General features: G+C 35.2%; 1 protein-coding gene across 1 annotated transcript; it reads right to left on the reverse strand.

Annotated features, from left to right (window-relative positions):
- Positions 1–4529: 4529 nt before the first annotated feature.
- DAZL (deleted in azoospermia like) lies at positions 4530–19729 on the reverse strand. Its single transcript, XM_032409171.1, has 11 exons — positions 19463–19729; positions 13534–13680; positions 13167–13258; positions 12557–12608; positions 12065–12128; positions 11835–11974; positions 10366–10437; positions 9571–9621; positions 8384–8497; positions 7176–7274; positions 4530–4583 (listed from the first exon to the last, which is right to left on the reverse strand). Exons 1-11 carry the CDS (start codon positions 19727–19729, stop codon positions 4530–4532), a joined length of 1152 nt encoding a protein of 383 aa, XP_032265062.1.
- Positions 19730–22438: the final 2709 nt, after the last annotated feature.

The following is a 22438-nucleotide window of genomic DNA, read 5'->3' on the forward strand; positions in this document are numbered from 1 at the left end:
TAAATAGTGTCTCCAGATTTTACTCACACTGTGAAGCAACTAAACACAACATAGGGGATCAGCTTAGGCAAAAACAAAGACAAAATGGCCTCTGCACTTTAAATTATTTCTCTCCATTCCCATTAGTCTGGCCATTTATTCTAGGCGGGGGGTGGGGGGGTGGGGTGGGGGGTGGGGGATGGTGGTAGATTGGTAATATTGAACATTTTTTACAAGTGTGCAAGGGCAGAGGGGACGAGCCCAACTGTAAACAGTTGATGTGGCTATACAAGTAAAGATCAGTTGACTTGTCAATCCTCCCTTTCTTCTACAGTAAAGTTTCACCCAAGATTGAGCCAGAACAGAGTATGTTTCTATTCATTTTATTTTGGGGAAAGACAATAAATATGATTAGAACCTTAATGTACTTTTGCTAGACTTGTTTTCTGTAAAAAAGAACTGATTAAGGATTATAAAACTTCCAACTTTCTGAAATGCATGAAATGTTTCTATTGCTTCAAATTTATGAAGAGCTTTCACGACCCCAATATCCCAGTTACGCAAGCATTTGTTCTACTGTTAAAGACTTACTGAACTGGTATTTGGGAATTTTATGTGGGAAAAGGCATATTCCTGGCACGCCGTCTTAATGGAGGTGGACATAAGATACAAAGCCTCCATGTGCCTTGGGAAAATGAACTAGAGACTAAGTGGAAAAGTTTCTGTTTCACACCAGTTAAAAACATAAAATATAGCTACCGTAGAGCTTAATTGTACAGTGCTAGTTTCAACTTCTGCATCAAGAGACAATTTTTTGCATTTCCGTGGGATTGGCTTGGACAGATGTTTTTAACTCTAAATGCAATGCAGAATTACCTATCATTTCTTTGCTACGCAGATTGAATATTTTGCGAGCATTCAAAAATGCATGTTTATAGTTTGAACTTATGTTTATTGTTTTCTACTACCAAACGTACAGTCTACAGATGGAAAACTCAGAGTCTTTGATGATGGGTGGTGAGGAATTGCTCAAAAAGATTCAGTTACACACAGAGAGACGTATTACACATAATGTCGGGAAGAGCTAGATTATACAGTTATCAAAATATGTACAGGAGCAATGCTCATCTAGAAGAAGTGTTTCAGGGATTCCAAATGATCATACTCAACAGCTGGGCCTATTTGCAAGACTTGGTCAATGGAAAACACTGCCGCTTTTCTCCCCCTTATGGTCCCCCACCTCTCTATTGCCATCTTTTCAAAAGCAGAGTGGCACACTGCCTTATCGCTGCTGCTCCTTATTACCCTCAAACGACAGTAATGAAAGCAGGCAAGACGATTAAGCAATGTGGCAGCCCATTTTTATGAGTTTACCTTTAAAGACAACCAAGAGAATTTCAGGAAAGTGGATATAGAGGGCTTTACAACTACAAGGAACTGCTGTGGAGTATTTATTTTTGAAAGGCAACAAATTCCTTGTAGTTTAAGTATGCTAATCAATATTAAATAGTTATTTTAAACAATACAAAGGTTATATGTTCTTAGGAGGGAAAAAGCACACAGAATATACTTCTTACAGGGCTGACCAACCTTTTTGGCATCACTTGATTTTATCATAACTTGCAACATTTTACAAAAAAAAAAAAAGTACTGTATGAAATCTCTTTTTCAATCCCAAAGACTTGGTTTTGTGTTGACAATTTTGAGGTAATCCTCAACTTGCAAATATGCTTAAAATATCAAGCAGGTTTAAAACAACTGTTTAAGATATAGTCTAATTTTAGGGTCTCAAAATATTATACACTGTTATTTAGCTTGGTCAGGGCTAATCAAATATTCTGGATAATAAATGGTCAGTATATATTTTTGTGTGTACACATACATACATACATTTCAAGATTACTAATCTTCAGCAATTTATTATACTTTAAATATCAAAACTTAATCTTGGTGATTCAGAAGGCATTCTGTTTTTTCTTAGAAAAACTTAATATCCATTTTTCTAATGAGTCAGTCATGAAAGATAGCATAGGATTGTCCAAAGGGGAGAATTTCCTCTCCTTTGCCCTCAGTTTATAGAATTGGGAGTACTGGAGCTTGAACTGGAAGAGGTGGTGAATAACGATCTTTTGGATATATCCTCATATGAGGTACATACAATATGAAAAATTTAAGCTCTATCACTGACAACTGCAATACTCCCAAATAAGGGTCACAGAGGTGAGGTCCAAAATATGAAGTAGACAAAGTATTTATATAGAGAGTCCAAAATCAGTGGGACCTTGGCCATGAAACTACAGTTACATATGACTCACCAGCATTCCTACTAGGCACTGCTCTGTTAATGCATGGCACTGGAACCCATTAACCATTTCCAACTCAAACTAAGAGGGATTATTTTCTGATGAAAACCTATCTCTTTAATTTCGTAAGAGAAAGCAATAAAATGCAATGTACCAAGATTTGATTTCATAAACTAATTCCATCAGATTAATAAACTGAATATTTACACTTTTGAATTTTAAAGATCTAAACCTTGTCACATCACTACCCACCCAACTCCCCACCATCTCTTTAGATAATATATGACATGAATAAGCAGGTTGAAAATGCTTTTGGGAAAAAAAAGTTCCTTTATTTCTGTTTATTCATTTATACAAAGACAGTTTCAACAATAGGTAATAGGAACATACTTTTAAGTTTAAAATTAATTTTCCATTTTGAAAGGTTCAGGACTTTGTCTCTTATTTCTACCTTACTCTTTTAAATACTTCAGTCCAACAAAAAAGCAGAAAAACGAAGTTTATTCTCTTACTTTTCTTAAGGTCACATTGGGATAATTAGAATTGGCTCTTTCAAATTTAGGTATCATTTAGAGTAACCTGGAAATTTAATCACAGAATGATACATGTAAGAATGTTATAGCACACCCGCAAAAAAAGTACAGAGAATTTTTTAAAGGACAAATTTCAGGGCACTTTCAAATTCTGAGGCATAAGAAAGCCCTCTCGGGGATCTTTAAGTTAAAAGACTCTGCCCTTCAGATTCAGATTAAAAATTATTAGGGATTATAAGACAACAGTGGGGACTGATGATATGACCCATGGTAGCTACCTTTCATTAGGGCTAAATGGAGTCTCCATGTTTTTAGTGAAGGGACCAATGAAAGAAAGGCCAGGAAGCCACTTTAAACTCATTTTCATGGCAGGTCAAATGATGCTGTTATAGTGTTCCCCTTAGAAAGGTTTTATCCTATTGCCACCTTTTCAAGGCTTAACCCTCAAACTGTTCATGTTGCTATTAATCTTCTTTACATCACCTGTTCGAGGAGCAAACCTCCTGGAAGAATGGTGCTACAGGACTGGAAAATCAAGACTGTAGGGACAGCAAAGGGGCTCTAGCGCTCTAGCTGTCTGTCACAATTTACAACATCTAACAAGGAGACTAGCTAATCTAGAAATGATTGTTAACTCTGTCCTGGTATATTCTAGAGAGATACTTGCAACATTAGTGGTTTTAAAACACCACAACTACTTTGACTCTTATAAACATATTTTACTTTAAAAAAAGGAAATATAATAGGCTAACAAGCAAAAATAAAATCTATTTGCTCTTTAACAAATAACTAACATTTTAATGGTTTTATAAAAACAATTCCTTTCAGATACTCTGATTAACCTTTAAGTGACATAAAAAAAGTTTCAGGATTCTTTAATACCAGTATTTTGCACAATTTAAGATACAGCCATTGAGTTTAGCATTTCAAGGAAAAAAAATTAAAAGAAAAAAGGAGAATGGTAACTCACTGAAAAGCTTATGTAGTTTGTTTTGAATTTTTAAAAAAAATTAGGCCCAGAATTTTAGTTATCCTAATTACCATCCCAATCAAATAGGATATCTATGTGTGGATTCTAGATAAAAGACAAGTACTTTGAACTAATAAACGTAAGACCCACTGATTGGACTGTTTGTTTAGAATCTCTTACTGGGTTTAGACAAGGAAGACTTCAATAAAGCTAACCAAATATTGAGTTCCACTGATTAAAAATACAGTTTTAAAAACTCTGCTTTTGTGGTAAATTTCGAGACAAATCATAAATGTAAAGAACAATACTGTAAATATTGTACTGTTCACAGATACTTGTTGGAGAAGTGAAATGCTTGAATTCAAACTATCAAAATTCTGACCTTTCAAAATAGGTTTTCTAATTTCCTGAAAATCAGCAATTGCTTTTAAACTCTTAAAATGTCAATTTCAATTAAAAAAAAAAATCCTTACAGATAAATCTTAAAGTTATTCCTTTCAGTCTCAATTCTTTTTTACTTTCAACTATATATTGAACACAGAACTAGTTTCTAAATAAACACCTAATGAAAAACAGTTTCAATGTAAAATAAAACTAGGCAATCTAATACAACTTATGTAAGAAAGTCTGAGTGTGAGTTATCAAAATTCAGAATTAAATTTCTATAATAGTGAAAACTTTCAGTCTCTTCTTAATATTCAAAACCAGCAACTTCCCATGAGACTAGAAAGTTAACAGAAAGGATCAAACAGATTTAAGCACTGCTCGACTTCTTCTAAAGTGATGTACTCTTTTATCCTAGAAAAGACAGAAACAGTTCTTTTTTACTTCACTGAAAATTTTGTATTGTCACTATGACCTAAGATAGTTGCAAAATACTTAAAGCATTTAATTCTGGGTTTAAAAAAACTATAAATAACAAGAGAAAAGTGATCCTTTCTGGGAAACATTCCTGATTTAAGATAACAAATGTACCAATGACAAGTTTTATTCGACAATTTAAAAAAAAATCTCAGTAAACCCAGAAACAGAGGACTTGGAGTCAGTGTCATTTCATGAAGATTCTTAATTAATGATTTGGCAGTGATGCCCCCAAAGACAGCTGGTGGAAAACATATGTAATATTTAAAAGTACGGTTTTTACTAACAGAGTGCATCTGGTAGAAATCACAGCTTGAGTACAGCATTCCACTTCAAACTGAAATGCTACACTTTTAGGTTAAAAAATAAAAATTTTGGCATATTTAAAGACACATACTTAATCTGTGATGAAGATATATCATTCTTTAGGAAATGGAGAGATAAATAAAAAATATATGTAAAATTTCCTTTCACTTTATGTTGCCTGCAGATGTGCAGAAATTAGGAAGTAAGGCCTTACAAAAAAAGGAATGGAGCTGAGTGAACTAGTAATAACACGATGGTATTTTCTTTTCTCTAAGAGCTTAACCGTGCCCTTTTCCTAGAGATTAAATTCAGTTGTCATATAAAGAAGAGTGGCTTCTGGAAATTTTGCAATCTGTCAACAGGATAATATCCTATTTAAAGCCCAGAAAAGTGGTCACAAACTCAAGTCAGGTAGGACGGGACGACAACAATACCATTTGGCTAATCAAAATAGGTCTAGATACCCGACAACTTCAGACTACCAACTTTTGACTCCTAGCCCAGAAGAACAGAAAACTGAAGGTTCAAAGTAAGGTTTTTGCCTAATACCAGGTGAAAACTCAAGTTTAGAGATTATTTTATGCTTTGCAAACAAATCATTTAAGTACTACCTATTTAACCTTCAGAACTTTGGGCAAGGTAGGCTGCCATACAATCCTAGTTCTTTCCTTTTAAATTACACTATGTATAATGAAATAATAAGAGATCAAATGTCAAAACTTTAAATGAATGCGTTTTACTTCCTGTTGAGAAGATGGTTAAGAACTAAATGGTGTTATGGCTCTACTCTTCTGCATTAAATAGAAGTCCTTAGTATACCCTTTAAACAGGCTGTAAGTTTCATCCTATGTCCGTTCATAGATAGAAAAAAGCTATTCTCCTTTCCCTGTTTTAAGACACAAAACAATGGTTAAAAACTTCCCTTTGAATATAAAATACTGTAGTCATTTTGGAAAAATTCTAGCAATTTCTCAAAGGGTTAAACATAGTACTATTACTCAGCAATTCCATTCCCAGGTATATAAATAAAAGCATAGGTCCATAGAATAACTTGTCCATGAATGTTCACAGCATTACTCATCAGAGTTATAAAGTGGAAACAACCCAAATTGTGTATCAAGTAATCAATAAACAAAGGGTGGTATATCCATAAATAAAAAGAAATGAAGTACTGATACACACTGTAACATTGATGAACCTTAAAAACATTATGCTAAGTGAAAGAAGCCAGTCACAAAAGGTCACATATTATTCTATTTATATGAAGTGTCCAGAATAGGAAAATCTTTATTAAAAAAAAGTAGGTTAGTAGTTCCCTAGGGGTAGAGGAATTGGGGAGAAATAAAGAGTGACCGTTAATGGCTTAAGGGGTGATTAAAACATTCTAAAATTGATTGTGGTCATGATTGCACAATTCTGTGAATACACTAAAAAATGGAATTTTTGTTTTAAATGGGCTTACTGTATGGTATGTGGATTACATCTCAACGAACCTGTTATAAAAAAAACAACAACAACTTTCCTTTGTACAATATTCCTCCCCCATTAGAGTGACTTAAAAGTCTACTGGCACCATTTTCCCCACACAATTGCTCCCTTTGTGTCTCTGTGTTACATTTTGGTAATTCTCTTAATATTTTACACTTTATCATTATTATTGTTATTTGTTACGGTGATCTGTGGTCAGTGATTCTGATTTGCTGAAAGCTCAGATGACAGTTTTTAGCAATAACGTATATTTTAATTAAGGTACGTATACTGTTTCTTTAGATATAATGCTATTGCACACTTCACAGACTACAGTACAGTGTAAACATAACTTTTCTATGTACTGGGAAACAAAAAAATTCATTTAACTTACTTTATTGCATATTCACCCTATTGCAGTGGTATGAAACTGAACCTGAGGTATCTCCAAGGTATGTTCTGCTTTGTGTACCTAAAATTTCCTCTTTTTCCATTTGGTCAAGCCAATATTCTCTTTCAACTCTCTTCTTTCACAACCTTTTCAATTATAAGCTTCTGCTAAAGGTTTCTTCCCTAAGGACAAACTACACTATATCAAGGTTTGAGCAGCATAAAATAGCCAGGTAAAACTCACTCACAGAGGTTCTGAGTTACAAATGCCAAGAGTTCAATTAAATGCTCTATGTAATCTCAAACATATATACCACAGATAGCTGACAAATATGCTTTTTATCCTGTATACTATTCCTTTCATACCTTGAAGTAGTCATCTTGAGTAACAAGAGAGTTTCTCAGTCTGTTCTCTGGATTAAATAGACAAGATACCACAGTCTGTATGCTTCTGTCCACACATTTCTGAAAGATAAAAGATTTTCAGTATTTTACTCACTTTAACAAGCTTTTTAAAGAAAGTTGAATACATGTACTTTTTTCTAAAGAATTCTTATGTAATCCATAAAATACCATGTATGTAATTCACAAGATATTACATTTTCATGTAATTCATTACACGTCACTTAATATGTAACTTTTTGTCAAATTTAAAGAATATTTTAGAATCTTAGTGATAGAGTACTGGTTGTAAAGCTCAAGTTAGTAAAACCCTCAGGTATTTGCTTAAGGCTCTTTAATTTTCCTGTTAGATAAGAAACAGTGAACTTAAACATTCCAAGAAAAACTATCCAAGATAAAACCTGATAATTATAACTATTCTAATCATCACTCAAATCAAGGAATTTTTTTTACTCTAAGTTGAGTAGTTCTCAACATTTTGTTCCACTGAGAAACACAAGGACAAAGTTCACACAATCCAATGGGAAACCTTCAATGTTATTACATACATTCCCATTACATCAACTACTGCCACATTCCCACCCACTCAAGAAAAACATAGGAGCACTGAAGAGAGCACTGTTAGTAAAGAAATTTGTTCTAATGATTAAAAAAGAAGAAGCAACTCCACTTATTTCAGTATTTCAGTTATCAGTAGTGACTCTATCACCACTCTTGAGAGCTGCTACTATCTATAATGTTATGTAGAGAATACCATAAATAACTGTTATTACTCTTTAGCTAAGTAAATGTTTAAACGGGTAAAAAAAAAAAGGTAGGTATAATTCATACTAATCTCTTTTGAAGAGAGGATTCTTAAGAAAACCTACCTGTCTACTGTATTCCACCAAATTATGTTAAATTAAAGTATGGCTTTAAACACAATGAAAATATTAAGAGGGAAAACAACTACTGAATCAGAAACTATATGTAAACACTGAAAGCTTGGGAATACCTGAAATTTCATCAACTTTTATAAAAACTGCCAAATTATTAGTCAGTTACTTAAGCTCTGTAATTTTTGGCTTCCATATTTAAATTTGAAAAAAGATGCTTGCATCTCAAAGGGCCATTATTAAAACTTCAAAAAGTTGTGAAAATATAAATATCAATGAACAAAATTAGATGTTTGCCTTTTGTGGGCCATTTCCTGAGGATGGAGTAGCTTCATGAACTGAACATTCACTTTGCAAAACTTCAGCTCCCGGATCAACTTCATTACAGTGGTAGTTAACAGCAGTGTAAGCCTACATTATGAAAAAGTATAATTAAAGAGATGTACATGAGATACATTTCTAAACAATCTATTCTTCAAAATAGGTGTGCTTATATTGAGCATTTAAAATGTGGATTGTGCTGAAGTTCAATTTACATTATTTCAGAAACTTTCAACTGAACAGCTGAAATACATTAAGGCAGTCTTTTATTTGAAAAGTCTTCTAAACTTCAACAAAATCAGATTAGAAGGGCTCTAAGAAAAGAAACTCCAACATGTAGTAATAGAATGAGAATTTCCCAGTGCCTGAGAATTTTAACTCATGTTATATCATTCAAAGGTCCAATCCTGATAAAAAGTAAAGGCTCAAGAGTTTCAGAGCTAACAGCCTCTTTTGTTTTATTTCTTATATAACAGTATTAACAGCGAAACATTTGCTTCTCTTCAACAGATTTTTTTATGGGTAGAAAACTAGAGACAGTTTCAGTACTAATTCCAAATTCATTGAATTAGAATTAGCATAGGTATTAATACTAGCTTTCTTGGACTATATGTAATTTAGCACCTGTTATATGCAGAGCAGCCACTGGCTTAAGCATGTAAGAACAATCTGAGAAATGAAAAGCACAGATTCTCACATGGAAGAATATACTTGGGTTGACAAGAAATTAATAAAACATAACGCATAATGTGAAAGGGAATTTAAAAATATGTCTAGGCATACATGAGATAGCAAAAGGCCAAGAAACATTTAACAGTTAAAATAAGAAAATATTTTAAAATAAGGAAAAGGAAGGAGTGCCTGGGTGTCTCAGTCCGTTAAGTGTCCGACTCTTGATTTTGGCTCAAGTCATGATCTCGGGGTTGTGAGATTGAAGCCAGCATCTGGCTCTGCACTGGGCACGGAGCCTGCTTAAGTTTCTCTTTCCCTCTCCCTCTCCATAAATAAATGAAGAAATAACTGAATAAATGAATGAATACATAAATATAATAAATACATATACATATATATATACACACACATATATATATATGTATATATATATAAAAAAGGAAGTATATGTTTGGCTAAAAGGAAGTGTATGTTTGGCTAATTCACCTTACCGGGGGTATAACATAACTCCTTTGTTCTCCAGCAGGCCACTGTGGTGGCATCTTAAAAATAAAAAAATTAAAAAAGAGAGAGAGAGGCAGTAACAGTTAACCATTTCTATATATTTTCACAAACATGAAAGACAGACAATGTTGAGGTATTTATCAAGCTGGATTCTTGAACTTGTAGTAAAAGAAACATAATGGAAGAAAGAAGTACTTTATGTTTCTAATACCTGAGGGTTTGTTACTTTCATATATAAACCCTAACTTTTTCTCAATTTTCTGTGTTGGCTTTCAAAAAAAAAAAAAAATAGTTCTTTGAATTTATCACCATAGATAATGGTCATGGGTTACAGATATGGTCATATCTATGGTAGAAATTCAGAGAACTACTACCTTGTAGTAGTCAGCTAAAATAAACACTACCAAATATAATTGGAATTCAATGCTCTAAGAATTGAGTAATCATTTTATTTTGACCTATCCCACTAGAAAAACTCGTAAAAGTCAGTTGGGACATTTCAGCTATTTGACAGCAAGGATGGAAGAATATATGTTGAAATACAGAAGAGGAGCAAATCTTGTAAGACAGTACAAGAGAAAACTTTGTTAAGGATATTCCTGCCAAATATTGTTCCTTTTTTTCTAAATAATTAAAGGTCCTAATTCTAGACTAATTCTAACTTTTTTTCCTTGTTTTAAGCACACTCAACTAGTTTAAATGACAAACTATTAAAGAAAGTTATATGAATAAAGGCCTCAATAATATTCCAAAGTAAATCATGTTGTTCCCTCTTAAATTACCTGATAATTATATACAGGCAGTTGATATCCAGTGATGACCTGAACAGGTGAACTTGGATAAGAAGGATATGCCTGAGAATAAAGTTTATAGAAAAAATGCATTAACAAGAAAAATTCTTGAAAATTAAAAAGTATTATTCCCAATACAACCAAAATATGAAAACAAATCTTATTTTTCTATACACAAATGCAGAATTCTATTGGAGCGATTGGCTTCATGAAGAAAAATTCTTTGTCAAATGTTAGTCTTTTGGGTGGGGAGGAGGAAGAGATAAATGAGGGAAGTGACTGACTTTGTCCATCTATGTTTATCTTACATGTATATTTATCCCCACTAAGAAGTTTCTTCCTTACTCTGGTGATAAAGCTCTATTAGAACAGATTTCCATGTTAAAGTTATATTAATATATCTGTTATTTCTTTGTTAAAACATTTTCAAGCAATTTTGTATTCCTTTGGGGTAATGTGTAGTCAGTGTGTAGTCCTCCTGCACGCTTTATGGCTCTTTCTGTATTTCATTTCTACAAGTTAAAGACCATATTTAACCTAAAACTGAAAAAAAAAACCCCAATAGAATGCCTTATGTCTTTCAATAAATATTTATTGATTGAAATCCTCTATGTAATATATACATGAATAGACCCAAGTAAGTAATACCTCACAGTAAGTGTTAGGAACAAGTAGGGATTTTCTAACCATGTTTAGAGCAAGAAAGAAAATATACCTTACATTTCAGATAAATGAGAAATGTAAACAAATGAGAGACACTACAGAACTACTTCACTACTATTTCTCTTTTCCTACAAATAAAATGTCTTTTAAACTGAAAAAAGTAAAATAAAGAAAAAAATCACTGTTATTCAGCATCAGTAGGAGATAAGTATTCCAAATCCCATTTCAAGTATTAAAGAAACCAGGACCAAATAAATTATATGTCAGAAACTCATAGAATTTACAAATATAGTTGTCTTCAGAAACCTATCCATTCTAGAACCAGAATACACCCAGAAGTCAGGAATCTGTATGAGAAGGCATCTGAAAATCACTGCAGATAAAGAATAACTAGAATTGCCAAACTTAGAAAATAAACCAAGCAAACACATAAGAAAAGCTGCCTTCAAATATTTTAGGAGTTCCCACTTGGCAGGGAAAATGGATGAATATGTTCTATGTGGCTACAGAGGTCAATTCTAAGATAAAGGTTTACAAACCATATAGAAACAGATTTTATCTTGGTATAAGAAACAAAACTAAGAACAAACAATTTCTAACAAAAGTAACAGATTTCCTTCCCATCACTCAAAATATTCAAACAGAGAGTATTATCACTTATTATGGAAATTCCACAATTTCTTATTTCACAGAGAGTAAAAACTGAGACTGGCTTATTTTCAAGGTACCCCCATCAATAAAAGCTCCAATACCATTTAAAAAAAGAAAAAAGAAAGAAAAATGTAGGTAATTCTTACCTGAACATACTGAGTTATAGGATTCATCACGGTTGGAGGCTGCATGTAAGTTTCAGTGTTTGGATTACTCCACACACTCTGAAACTGTGGTGGAGGAGGAGGATTAAAAACCAAAGGACGAGGCTGCACATGATAAGCACCTTTTTAAAGAATAAAATGAAAACAAAGCCCACTTTTAGTTTTCTGAAAAGTTATACATGTCAAAAAGAACAACTCTTCTCTTTACTCACATAAATTTTGTTTCCTGATTGCAGGTCCCAGTTTCAGCTTTTTACCATGGAAATTTATCTGTGACTGAAAATAAAACAGTAACAAAACTAAAATCACTTTCAAAGTCTTTACTTTCGAGAATTTGGTAAACACCCCATGTCTTCTAAAATTTCTACCATCAGAGAAGATCAATAGTTAACAACATACCCAATCAAAATTTATCAGCATGAAGCTATCTTAACCTCACCACTCAATTGTTGAACAGAGTCTTGGAATTTGATCGAAAACCTTTATACTCTGCCTGAAACCTTTCCTGTCTCTAGTTCATGAAGCCAGCTGTCCAATTACAAATAAACAGGTCTGACAAGTTACATAAGATTACTCTAGATTTGGATTTCAAACAGGAAGTTTATTTCTCTATTTCATACAAGGCTATATATATTCAGGACTCAGACAACACTAAACATCGCATCCTTAAGCTAACTAAGAGATTTTGCCGTAAGATTACTTACTTCTACTATCTTCTGCACATCCACATCATTATAAAATGAAACAAATCCATAGCTAGAAAGACAGATAAATAATGTATAAAAATCACCAGCATAACAGTACAAAACTTCTAATATTCCATGAAATAACTGACAGAAGTGATAAAGAATGAAGAATATACTGAGATAAATATTTGTTAGATGTACATGATCGATCCTCTATAAATATTACTGCTTTTTATTTTCTTCCCCTGATGTCAGAATGTGTGAAGATTAACGTAGTGTGGGACATCATTTGTTAACAGAAAATTCGTATCTATGAACCTGAATTTATTATCTAACACGAGATGGTTAAAATTTAAGATACTGTATAATACATGAAGAAAACAACTCTTTGATAAAACTTACTAATCCACTTAAGTAAAATAAATGAAGATGGGAAATATTTACATACACTGTGAAAATGACTAAATAGAAGAGTTGACAACAAACTGTTATCCTTTATATGAAAGAAAGGAACAAAACAACAACTTTATACAAGTGTAAGAACACAAATTTTGAATTCTTGTATGTTGCTCTATATAGATACTACAGCTCAGTTATTTTATCTTCATACTGAATGTGTTTTACTCACCCTTTGGACACACCAGTTCGATCCGTGATTATCTTCACTTCTTTTACTGAACCATATCTAGCAAAGAAACTTCTAATTTCGGTTTCATCCATCTATGGAGAAGAATTTGACTTCAAGAGTAAAAATTCAGCATTCAAAATTTTCAATTATACTATAAAGAAGATTTGAAGATGTGGAAATATCTCCCCTAAGTATCCCCAAACCACCTGTAGAACTTTGTCAAAGATACTTTCAGTCTCTATAGGTTAAACATAAAACCAATTCCAAACCTGCACGAAATTCCAAAAAACCTTATGTTTACAACAAGGCCCAAACCCCATTATTCACTAAATTTTTTTTTTAAATAAATGAAATAGGAATACAATACCCTAACATCAATTCCACCAACAAAAACGGTGTTTGGCATGATTTTGCCTTCTGGTAAAACATAGCCTTGGCTGGTTGTAGCTGAGGAGGACTGAGTGCTGGCCTCTCTGGAGATGGTTGAGTTTGGAGTCTCAGGATTTGCAGCAGACTGTAATTTGTAAAGTAGATATCATCACTAGACATTCAGGCAAAAACCATACATGATATGAAATAATCTTTGTATTTAAAATACAAAATCTTTTCATAAAAATTACTTTCATAGTAAATTGGCCAACAATACAGCTCAGTTCAGGCTTAGGATTAAAAATAATCAGACTGGAGCACCTGCGTTGCCTAATCCGTTAAGGTCATGATCTCAAGGGTCATGAGATCGAACCCCATGTCAGCTCCTTGCTGGGTGTGGAGCCTGCTTAAGATTCTCTCTCCCTCTCCCCCTTCCTAACCCCACTCTCTCTCTCAAAAATAATAAAATAAAATAAATAAAAATTAAAAAATAAAAATAAAAATAGATCAGCATGAGATTTTAACAAAAGAATATAGTACCTTCTTAAAACCAGTGTTGCTCATCATCTCTTACATAAAGTAGAATACTGACTTTATACTGAGTTTGTGAACTGGAAAGTTCAAATTTGTAAAAATAGTTATTAAAGTCATCCTGTTGTATGCCAGTAAGCAAATTTTCACCTTACTGAGTACCTTATTAAAAAGCATGGGAAATCTCTGAAAAATATAAATGAACTTTTAAAAAATCTGCATCAAAAACACACATCAAAGATTTAAACCAATTTGTTTTCCCTCCTCTTTCTACTCACCAAAATTAACATGGATTTTATAATTAAATACTCCATGTGTTAGTATGCATTTACTTTGGAAATGGTCATGAAAACATTATTTGCTCACGTATCATAGCTCCTGCTAAAAAAGGCTTATAATCTTTTCCTCTAGTGCTAGGGTGTTCAAAGCATCTTTTGAAATAACATTTTCTTCTTCAATAACACCAAATCAGTCCCACTGATAATTCTAATTTTCACAGTAGGCTGATAGAAATAAATGATACTATATTTTCAAATAGAGAGACCCACACATGAAACTCATTATTTTTCTGGATTCTGATTCAGAACTCTAACTTTAGTCTTTCCATACTAATATTAATATATATTTTTCTGAAGCAAAATTTTCTGGTAATATACATGTTGGAAAAGTAGTATAGCAGAGTGAAACAAAAATTGATTTAGTCAGGAGATCTAGGTTCATGTCCCTTACTAGGTTATAAGCCACACTTAGCAGCTGTTTATATCTGGGAAAATTGCCTTGAGAATGAAGTGAGATAACATCTGCGAATTCATTTTGTAAAATATAATGTGGTATGCCAAAATAAGTTAGTGTCCTGTTACTTGAATTTGTTTTCAATAGGTTAAAAAGCTTCTTTCCTGGTTTTACTATTTATTTATTTATTTTGTAGATGCTTTATTAATTAACAACTAATTTCAACTGGAACTTCAAGGAACTACGAAGTTATTTGGAGTTCATTTATGAAGTGCCTACTGATTGTAAGAGGGAAATACAAAAGGCTGCAAGAGAGATAAACCTATTATACTTCCTCTCATGGAGAAAAACAAGGTCAAAAAAAACCAACCGATACATATTTTTTAAAAGGCAAGCACAGTAATTTTTATAGAAATTAGTAACAATACTAAAGTAGGTAGAATTTCTATTTTGTTAGATGCTAGAAGTTACTGGTAAATATGATTCTACAAATTGTTATGCTAATTAGAGAGGAAATCAAAACTGTCCAATCACCAAATGTTTTGGTTTTTCTCTATTAATTTGTGCACATACAATTGACCCTTGAAAACATGGATTTGAATTGTACAGGTCCACTTATTCACAGATATTTTTTAAAAAATACAGTATAGTACGGTAAATGCATTTTTCTCTTCCTTATAATTTTCTTAATGATATTTTTTTCTCTAGCTTATTTTATTGTAAAAATATGGTATATAATCCATATAACATGCAAATTGTGTTTATCAATGGTTTATGTTATCAGTAAGGCTTCCGGTCAATAGCAGGCTACTAGTACTTAAGTTTTGGGGGAGTCAAAAGTTATATGCCGACTTTTGAGTTTGTGTGGAGGGAGGGTGGGTCAGTGTTCCTAATCCCTGCATTGTTCAAGAGTCAACTGTATTTACTTTTATGTGTTTCTATTTGGGTACTTCCTAATTCTTTTCTGTAACTATAGTATAGTAGTATTTCAATACAATGAAATAGTACGAAAACCTCTTTCTAAAGTTTTTCCATTTTTTGATTTTAGTTTTCTAATTTTAGTTTTTTCCACGTGGGACTATATTACATAAGCCACATATCTTGAACTGTTGAAACGTGACTAGATTTCGCTTCACTATAAACAACTTACCAATCCTTTTCAGTTAGCTCTTTCAAAAGTACAAAACAAATAAAACAAAACAGTGGTTCTGAAATTCTTAAAGACTTTCTTTTCTCCTTCTCAATTTCCCCTTCATCTGTGGATGAACTTTGGGTAGCTTTCTATTTGACAAACTATTTAGTATTATCTGTGCGTGAACGACAATGGATGAATGTATTTTAATTTGGAGGTGTATAACATCAGGCCAGAAAACTGTGCCAGATTATAAGGGATTATAATAATGTATTATTTCTCAACCAGGGGGGATTTTGTGGTCCAAGGACATTTTTGGTTGTCACAACTAAGGGGTACTCCTTATATCTGGTGGTAGAGGCCAAGGATACAGGAAACATCCTATAAACATCCTATAAGCTGCAAAAGCAGCTTCCCACAACAAATTACCTGTCCCAAAATGTGAATAGAGTCATGGTTGAGAAACCCTGTGAGAGTGTGTCCAGAATTGAAAAGCAAAGTTGTAATTCTCATATTTGATTTACAGAAGTAAAATGGATACTTGAGACACTAAGCAATAATTTGCGGGGGTGGGGGAGAAGGCCATTACATATTATAGGACGTTTGGTTTGGGATTGCTTTATTCAAATTCAGTTTGGTTAACTGAGAAATTAAATGTAATATTCATCAAATCATTTTACTCGTGTCTCAACATCTTAAGGCCCTATCCTGTCTTAGTCCTCAGCCAGCAGGTGGCACTCAAAGCTAACAAAGTAAGCAAAGTACTCCATTTTAACAAGACTGATCAGGAATTTTTAAGCTTTTACTATGTGTATATTTACATATAATTATTATTTATATATACAACATCCACAACCAATAAGCAACCTTTAATACTTTTAAACTATTGCCAAAAATACTCCACAAATAAATGCTTATTAGGTTAAAGGAAAATTTGGTGTTAAAGTATTCATCTTAACTATCAATAGTATACAGAAAATAAATTTAAGGTAAATTTAACATAATAAGTAATTATTTCTCTTAATTATACCTTCAAGTGAATTGGTGGGTTTTGAGATGAGTAATGCTAGGACATTAAGTAGGGGGGGAACTTGGGGAGGCCATCATACACATAATTCTCATCACTGCTATTTACAGTAATATATTCCCTGTTACGCTTGGATAACGAAATGACAAAAATAACTAAAAGCTGAAAAAAGCCTGTATCATTACTAAAGCTCCTGGGCTGTCAGCTAACATTATTTCATTCAACTATTATATCTACATGCAAGGCAAACTAAGATCTATCTATAAATGACTACAAAAAAGGTCTAATTTGTAGTCATCAGAGTTCTAACTACAGAAGAAGTAGCTAATAAAGAGAAAACCTAAAAGGAAATAGGAAATGAAAATCAGAATAAAACCTCATAAGTAAATCCAAGAGTGGACCCTTAGGGGGGGAAATCCAAACAATAAATGAAGCTAAGCAAGAAAAAGGGCAAGAAAGCAAAAATATACATTTGTCTTGAAAAAGGTGATATAACCACAGATTATAAGAGAATGCTATGTAAAAACTCTCTGGAAGTAAATTTGGAAATCTTGATGAAATGGCCAACTTTCTAGAAAAATGTCAATTTTAAAAAACAATCTTAAGAAAGAATACTTGATTCTTAGCTCAGTTTCACTGGGAGTTTTTTCAAACTGTAAACAGATTATTTGTGCATGTGTAGGTGTGTGTATGGGGACCAAGACAGAAACAATGGTAGATAAAAGAGTGTAGGAGAAAGAAAATTCAGGGGTGCCTGGCTAACTTAGTCGGTGGAGTTCCTGACTCTTGATCGTGGGGTTGTGAGTTTGAGCTCCACGTTGGGTGTAGAGATCACTTTAAACAAACAAAAAACTTAAAAAAAAATTCAGTCACTTTAATTGAAAAAAATTCCAGAGAAAAGAGGGTAGAAGAGTATTATTCAATTCATTTTACAAAACGAACACCTAAATAACAAAACCTTATCAAAATGGTCCACCTCTGTCCCTAACACAGAGATGCAAAATTCCAGCAGTATATAAAAAACATACAATTAAGAACAGTTTATATTGAAAATTCAAGGATGGGTCATTCTTAGGAAATCTATTACAGTAACTCACCAATGAAAGAGCATTTTATAAAATATAGCATTCATTTTTTAATTTTTAGAAACCTACATAAAAGGGAAGAATCTTCTCTGTTGATGTAATTTTAAGCTAACATTGGATTTAAAATGAAACAGCCATTTCCACTGAAATCAGGAAATAAAGGCAACTCTTTATCACCACTGTAAATGACAAAGAATTAATAGTTCTTATAAATCCTTAAAAGAAAGATAAACATCCAAATATAAAGGTGCATTCAGAATTTATAAAAAGAAATTTTGAAAGCTAATGACTTGAACTTCATTAATGGTCAAAAAAAAAAAGGCACATCAAGACGTATTTTCCAGCTATCAGATTGGCAACTTTAAAAAGTATAACAACTCTCACTGGAAAGAGTGTGGAGAAGAGATCACTCTACATATATTGGGAATACATACTAGTACCTGTTCCATTAAGAGTAACTTGGAAAGACAAAATTTTAAAATTGTTATAAAATGGGCATAATCCTTTCACCCAGTTGTTTCCACTCCTGGCTATTAATTTCAAGGAACTAATGGAATAAGCATGCCAAAACATTTGCACAAATATACTTACTACAGTATTGTTTCATACAGAGAAAGTATTCATTAAAAGGGAATTTGATAAAAATAAGTAATGATATAATCTTATAGTCTTAACATTACACATTTGAAATCATTTAAAATTTATCTTTGAAATAAGGTCCAATACATTAGGTGAAGAATATAGGATATAAAATAAAATACTATTATGTGGCATGGTACAAATAAATTTACCTATCTACATGCAATACATGCATAAAAACAATCTGGAAGGGCATAACTTGACCAGTAGTTAGAGGTGCTAGGACGGACTTGTTTTCCTATAGTTATTACTTTCAAATGAGTCAATAAGCTGTAAGTTATAATCAGAAAAAAAAAAAAAGGGTATTAGCATCCCCTTTTCCTATAAAAATATAGAGCAAAAAAATACTAGAATTTTTTATAGTAACTCAGTGATTATTAAGTAATTAGTAACATGGATAATGACATAACACAAATAATTATTACAGAATAATACATATACATTTTCATTTTAGTATTTATATATAGAAATATAAACTACATCAATTTCCTCCCTTTAGCTCTAAAATTGGAAAATAATGGTCATACTATAAATCCACACAGTATATAATACATCTGTGAGGTAAAGTTTGGTCAAAAGTGTTCAGAGTTGCATCTCGTGGTGAAATCAACTCTACATTTACCCAAACTCACATAAACGTATGCCCCAAAGAGCAAGTATTACTGTATGTACGTTAGGTTGAAATTCCTGGTTTATCTGGAGGGAAAAAAGTGTCCCCCTCGAGCACAAAACTTGTCAACTGCTCAGGTCTGCGGTCCCGCAGGAGCACAGGCGGGCCGACCTCGTGCGGAAATGATGGCGTCGGGCGAGTTTTCCGCCTGTAGTCGCCGCACGAGAGAGCCCTCAGCGCCAGGTCAGGCACGAGGGGCCGCCACCGAGGCTCTCCAGTCCCCGCCCGCCGCCCGGTTCCCCGCGTGAGCGCACCGCCCCAACACCCCCCCCAGCCCACCCCCACCCTACCCGTGGGCCGGGAAGGAGCTACTAGCCAAGGAAACTCCTCAGAGAGACAGCGCCAGCGGGCGTTCGGGAGGTGGCCGCCCGACGCCATCTCGCGGAGGACGCGCCGCCTCCTCTCCACACGGTAAGCGCGGGAAGGGAGGCCTGTGGGGTGGGGGTGGGGCGGGCGCGCGGTGCCGGCGCCCCCCCCCCGCCCCGGTCCCCGAGTCCCGGCGGCCCACTCCGCGGGCTGCCCCCACAGCCCAGGCGGCGCCGGCGGGAGGCAGGCGGGGCGGCGTGAAGGCCGCGGCCCTGCACGTGGTCGGCGGGCGGCACAGCGAGTCCTCAGGGCCGCACCCACCGCGACACCCGCGGGCATCCCGCCCCTCCCCCACCCCTCTGGGCCGCCTCGCTCTCCTCTCTCAGGCCTTGTCTGTGGTGCACCCAGGAACGGGGAAGCGGGGTGACCCCCGCTTTCTGCCCCCCCTCCTGCGCCGCGCTAGAAGAGCCGAGTTTCCGCCACCCGGGGGACCCAACCCGGCGTGTGCCCTTCAGGCCTTCTCCTCAACTCACCATGATGGCGGCAGCTAGCAGTTCCCGCTGATGGGGCTCGAGGAGGAGCGGAGGCTGCGCTTCTGGCACCACTCTTAGGGCTGCTGTTGGCTCTGCTCGTGGCGCTGCCTGGCTTCGACTGAGCAAAGGGATAAAAGTCAGAAGACTGAGGAAAATCAAAGGCGAGCGGCGAGACCGAGGAGCTCTAACACCGGAGTGGCGAGGCTGAGGGGCGCCGGCGAACTGAGGCGTGGCCTGCGGGGCTCCCGGAGGTGGCTCCTGCGCCGGGTACTGGGGCTCGTGGTAGACGCCTCAGCCAATGGGCGGCAGCTCCCCGCCCCCTGCGGGGGGGTTTGGGGGGGACTCCGGCTCCCTGATCGGGGGTGTGCAGGGGGTGCGCAGGGGGTGCGCGCGGGCCGGCACTCCACAGCCAGGGAAGTACCGCCGTGAGACAGACAGACTGATAGACCTTCCCCCAGCCCCCCCCGACACAGATGTCACCCCGAAAATGCCTTTGAGGCGCACTTGAATTAAGTATGCATCTTTAAATATATGTTAAAATTTTAAAAAGTTTTAATGCGTCTAGGCTCTAGTTTCAAAATGGCGCCCTGAACGCATAGGATTAGGCCGATCACGATTATTCTATCATCGCCCCCAAAATCAATTAAATGCCTACAGAAAGAGAAAATAGAACCAAGTCTATAAACAACAGGGAAGGAGACCCCAAAAGTCCACAAACTTGAGCGCTTTTCTGCCAGGTTTGAGGTAGATGGAGCTGGATTGTACGAAACACCAGATAGGGCAGACCAAGTTGGTTAGTGTTCAGGGCGTTCACTAATTACAAGAAACATGTTGATGGTATTTAGTGACTACAACCAGGTACCGCAGATACAGAATTCAAGAAAACAGGCAAACATTTCTTCCCTCAGGGAGTTTAAATTGCAAGGGCGAGAGTTTATTTTCTAGGCCTTACAGGAAGAAACCAGGCCTGCTTAGAGAATTCTAGAACATTCTCAAGGTCTGAGAAACAAGACCTAGAGCAAGGGTGAGCTGTAGGGCAGTTGGTGGAGCAAATCACACACGTTTGGGAACCACTCCAGTATTCTTTACTCACAGGATAACCAGCTATGACTTTAATGCTCAAATTTCACTTTTGTACCGATGAAAAGCATTAAAATGTTACTTTGTAAGCTGGAATAGTGGTGGACTTCTGTAACCTGAAATCTTTCTCACTACCAACACCTAGCATTACTGAATAAAATAATAACTAACCTTATTTTTAATATTCAGCCAAACCTGTAGGAAATGAAGGAAAATCTGAAGATGCCAGAAATTAAACTGAAAACCAGAGTAATTACTTCTTAAACGGATTCTTCTCTAGCCCTAGGTGTGGGGGCTGGGGTGTAAGATGACCAATCAACTAGTTTGCCCTGGACTTTCCTGGTTTTAGCACTGAAAAAACCCCCAAGTCCCGCAGAACCAGGTCCCAGGCAAACCAGGATAGTTGGTAATCCTAAGCGTGGGCAAGATGTTGTTAGTCTCTAACTTGAGGCCAAGAAGTATATGGGCAGGAGATAAGGATTTGAAGTAGCTCAAGGTGGGAGCTGGAACCCAGTACACTACAGAAAGCCATTGTCCCTGAAAGACATCATCCTCAGGAAAAGGATAGATTAGGGAAAATATAAAACACCAAGTAGATAACCAGATGAGGAAGTTTGTCCCATTTCTGGATGAAAATAAAAATTATTTAACTTTGATGAAATTTTGAAAACCTATTGCCTGCATTTCATAAGAGTTTGGAGTATAACTGTTAGCACTTACATGTCGTTAGAATCTCAAAACCTAGAAATTGATTCCCCAACCCCTTCTTCCTTCCCAAAAAGATCTCAGACAAGGGATCTGGAATGCCTTGCAGAAACAGACATAAAACCAACCTGGAAGGATGTTTCCATAAAAGGTTCAACAGGATACTTGTAAGAAAGGACCCTTTGAGAAACACTCAAAATGAAAAATATCAAAACACTATTTACTTAGAGCAATACACTCTATATATATTTTAAAGTGATTCTACTATTTTAATATGTAAACTTAAAGTCTAAAACTAATAAATGTCTTTACTCACTTTGAATAATTCAAAGCTCTTAGGATGTTTTAACTCTGCACAACCCCTCCAAATTTATAAACTATTGTTATTATTCATTACTTTAGTTCTATCCTCTTTTCCTTCTATAAATTAGACATCATGTTTTTTAGATCCACCAACATTTGT

The sequence above is a fragment of the Phoca vitulina genome, unplaced genomic scaffold (assembly GCF_004348235.1).
Source record: "Phoca vitulina isolate PV1807 unplaced genomic scaffold, GSC_HSeal_1.0 scaffold10, whole genome shotgun sequence".
Classification (NCBI taxonomy): domain Eukaryota; kingdom Metazoa; phylum Chordata; class Mammalia; order Carnivora; family Phocidae; genus Phoca; species Phoca vitulina.

What these genes read in the sequence shown, in the direction of transcription:
- DAZL (XM_032409171.1), bottom strand. Translation starts at nt 19,729, where the DNA reads ATGGCGTCGGGCGGCCACCTCCCGAACGCCCGCTGGCGCTGTCTCTCT. An exon ending in CGCCATCATTTCCGCACGAG is followed by an intron (nt 13,681 to 19,462) that starts GTCGGCCCGCCT and finishes TACAAATTACAG; the next exon opens with TCTGCTGCAAATCCTGAGAC. An exon ending in TTGGTGGAATTGATGTTAGG is followed by an intron (nt 13,259 to 13,533) that starts GTATTGTATTCC and finishes TCTTCTCCATAG; the next exon opens with ATGGATGAAACCGAAATTAG.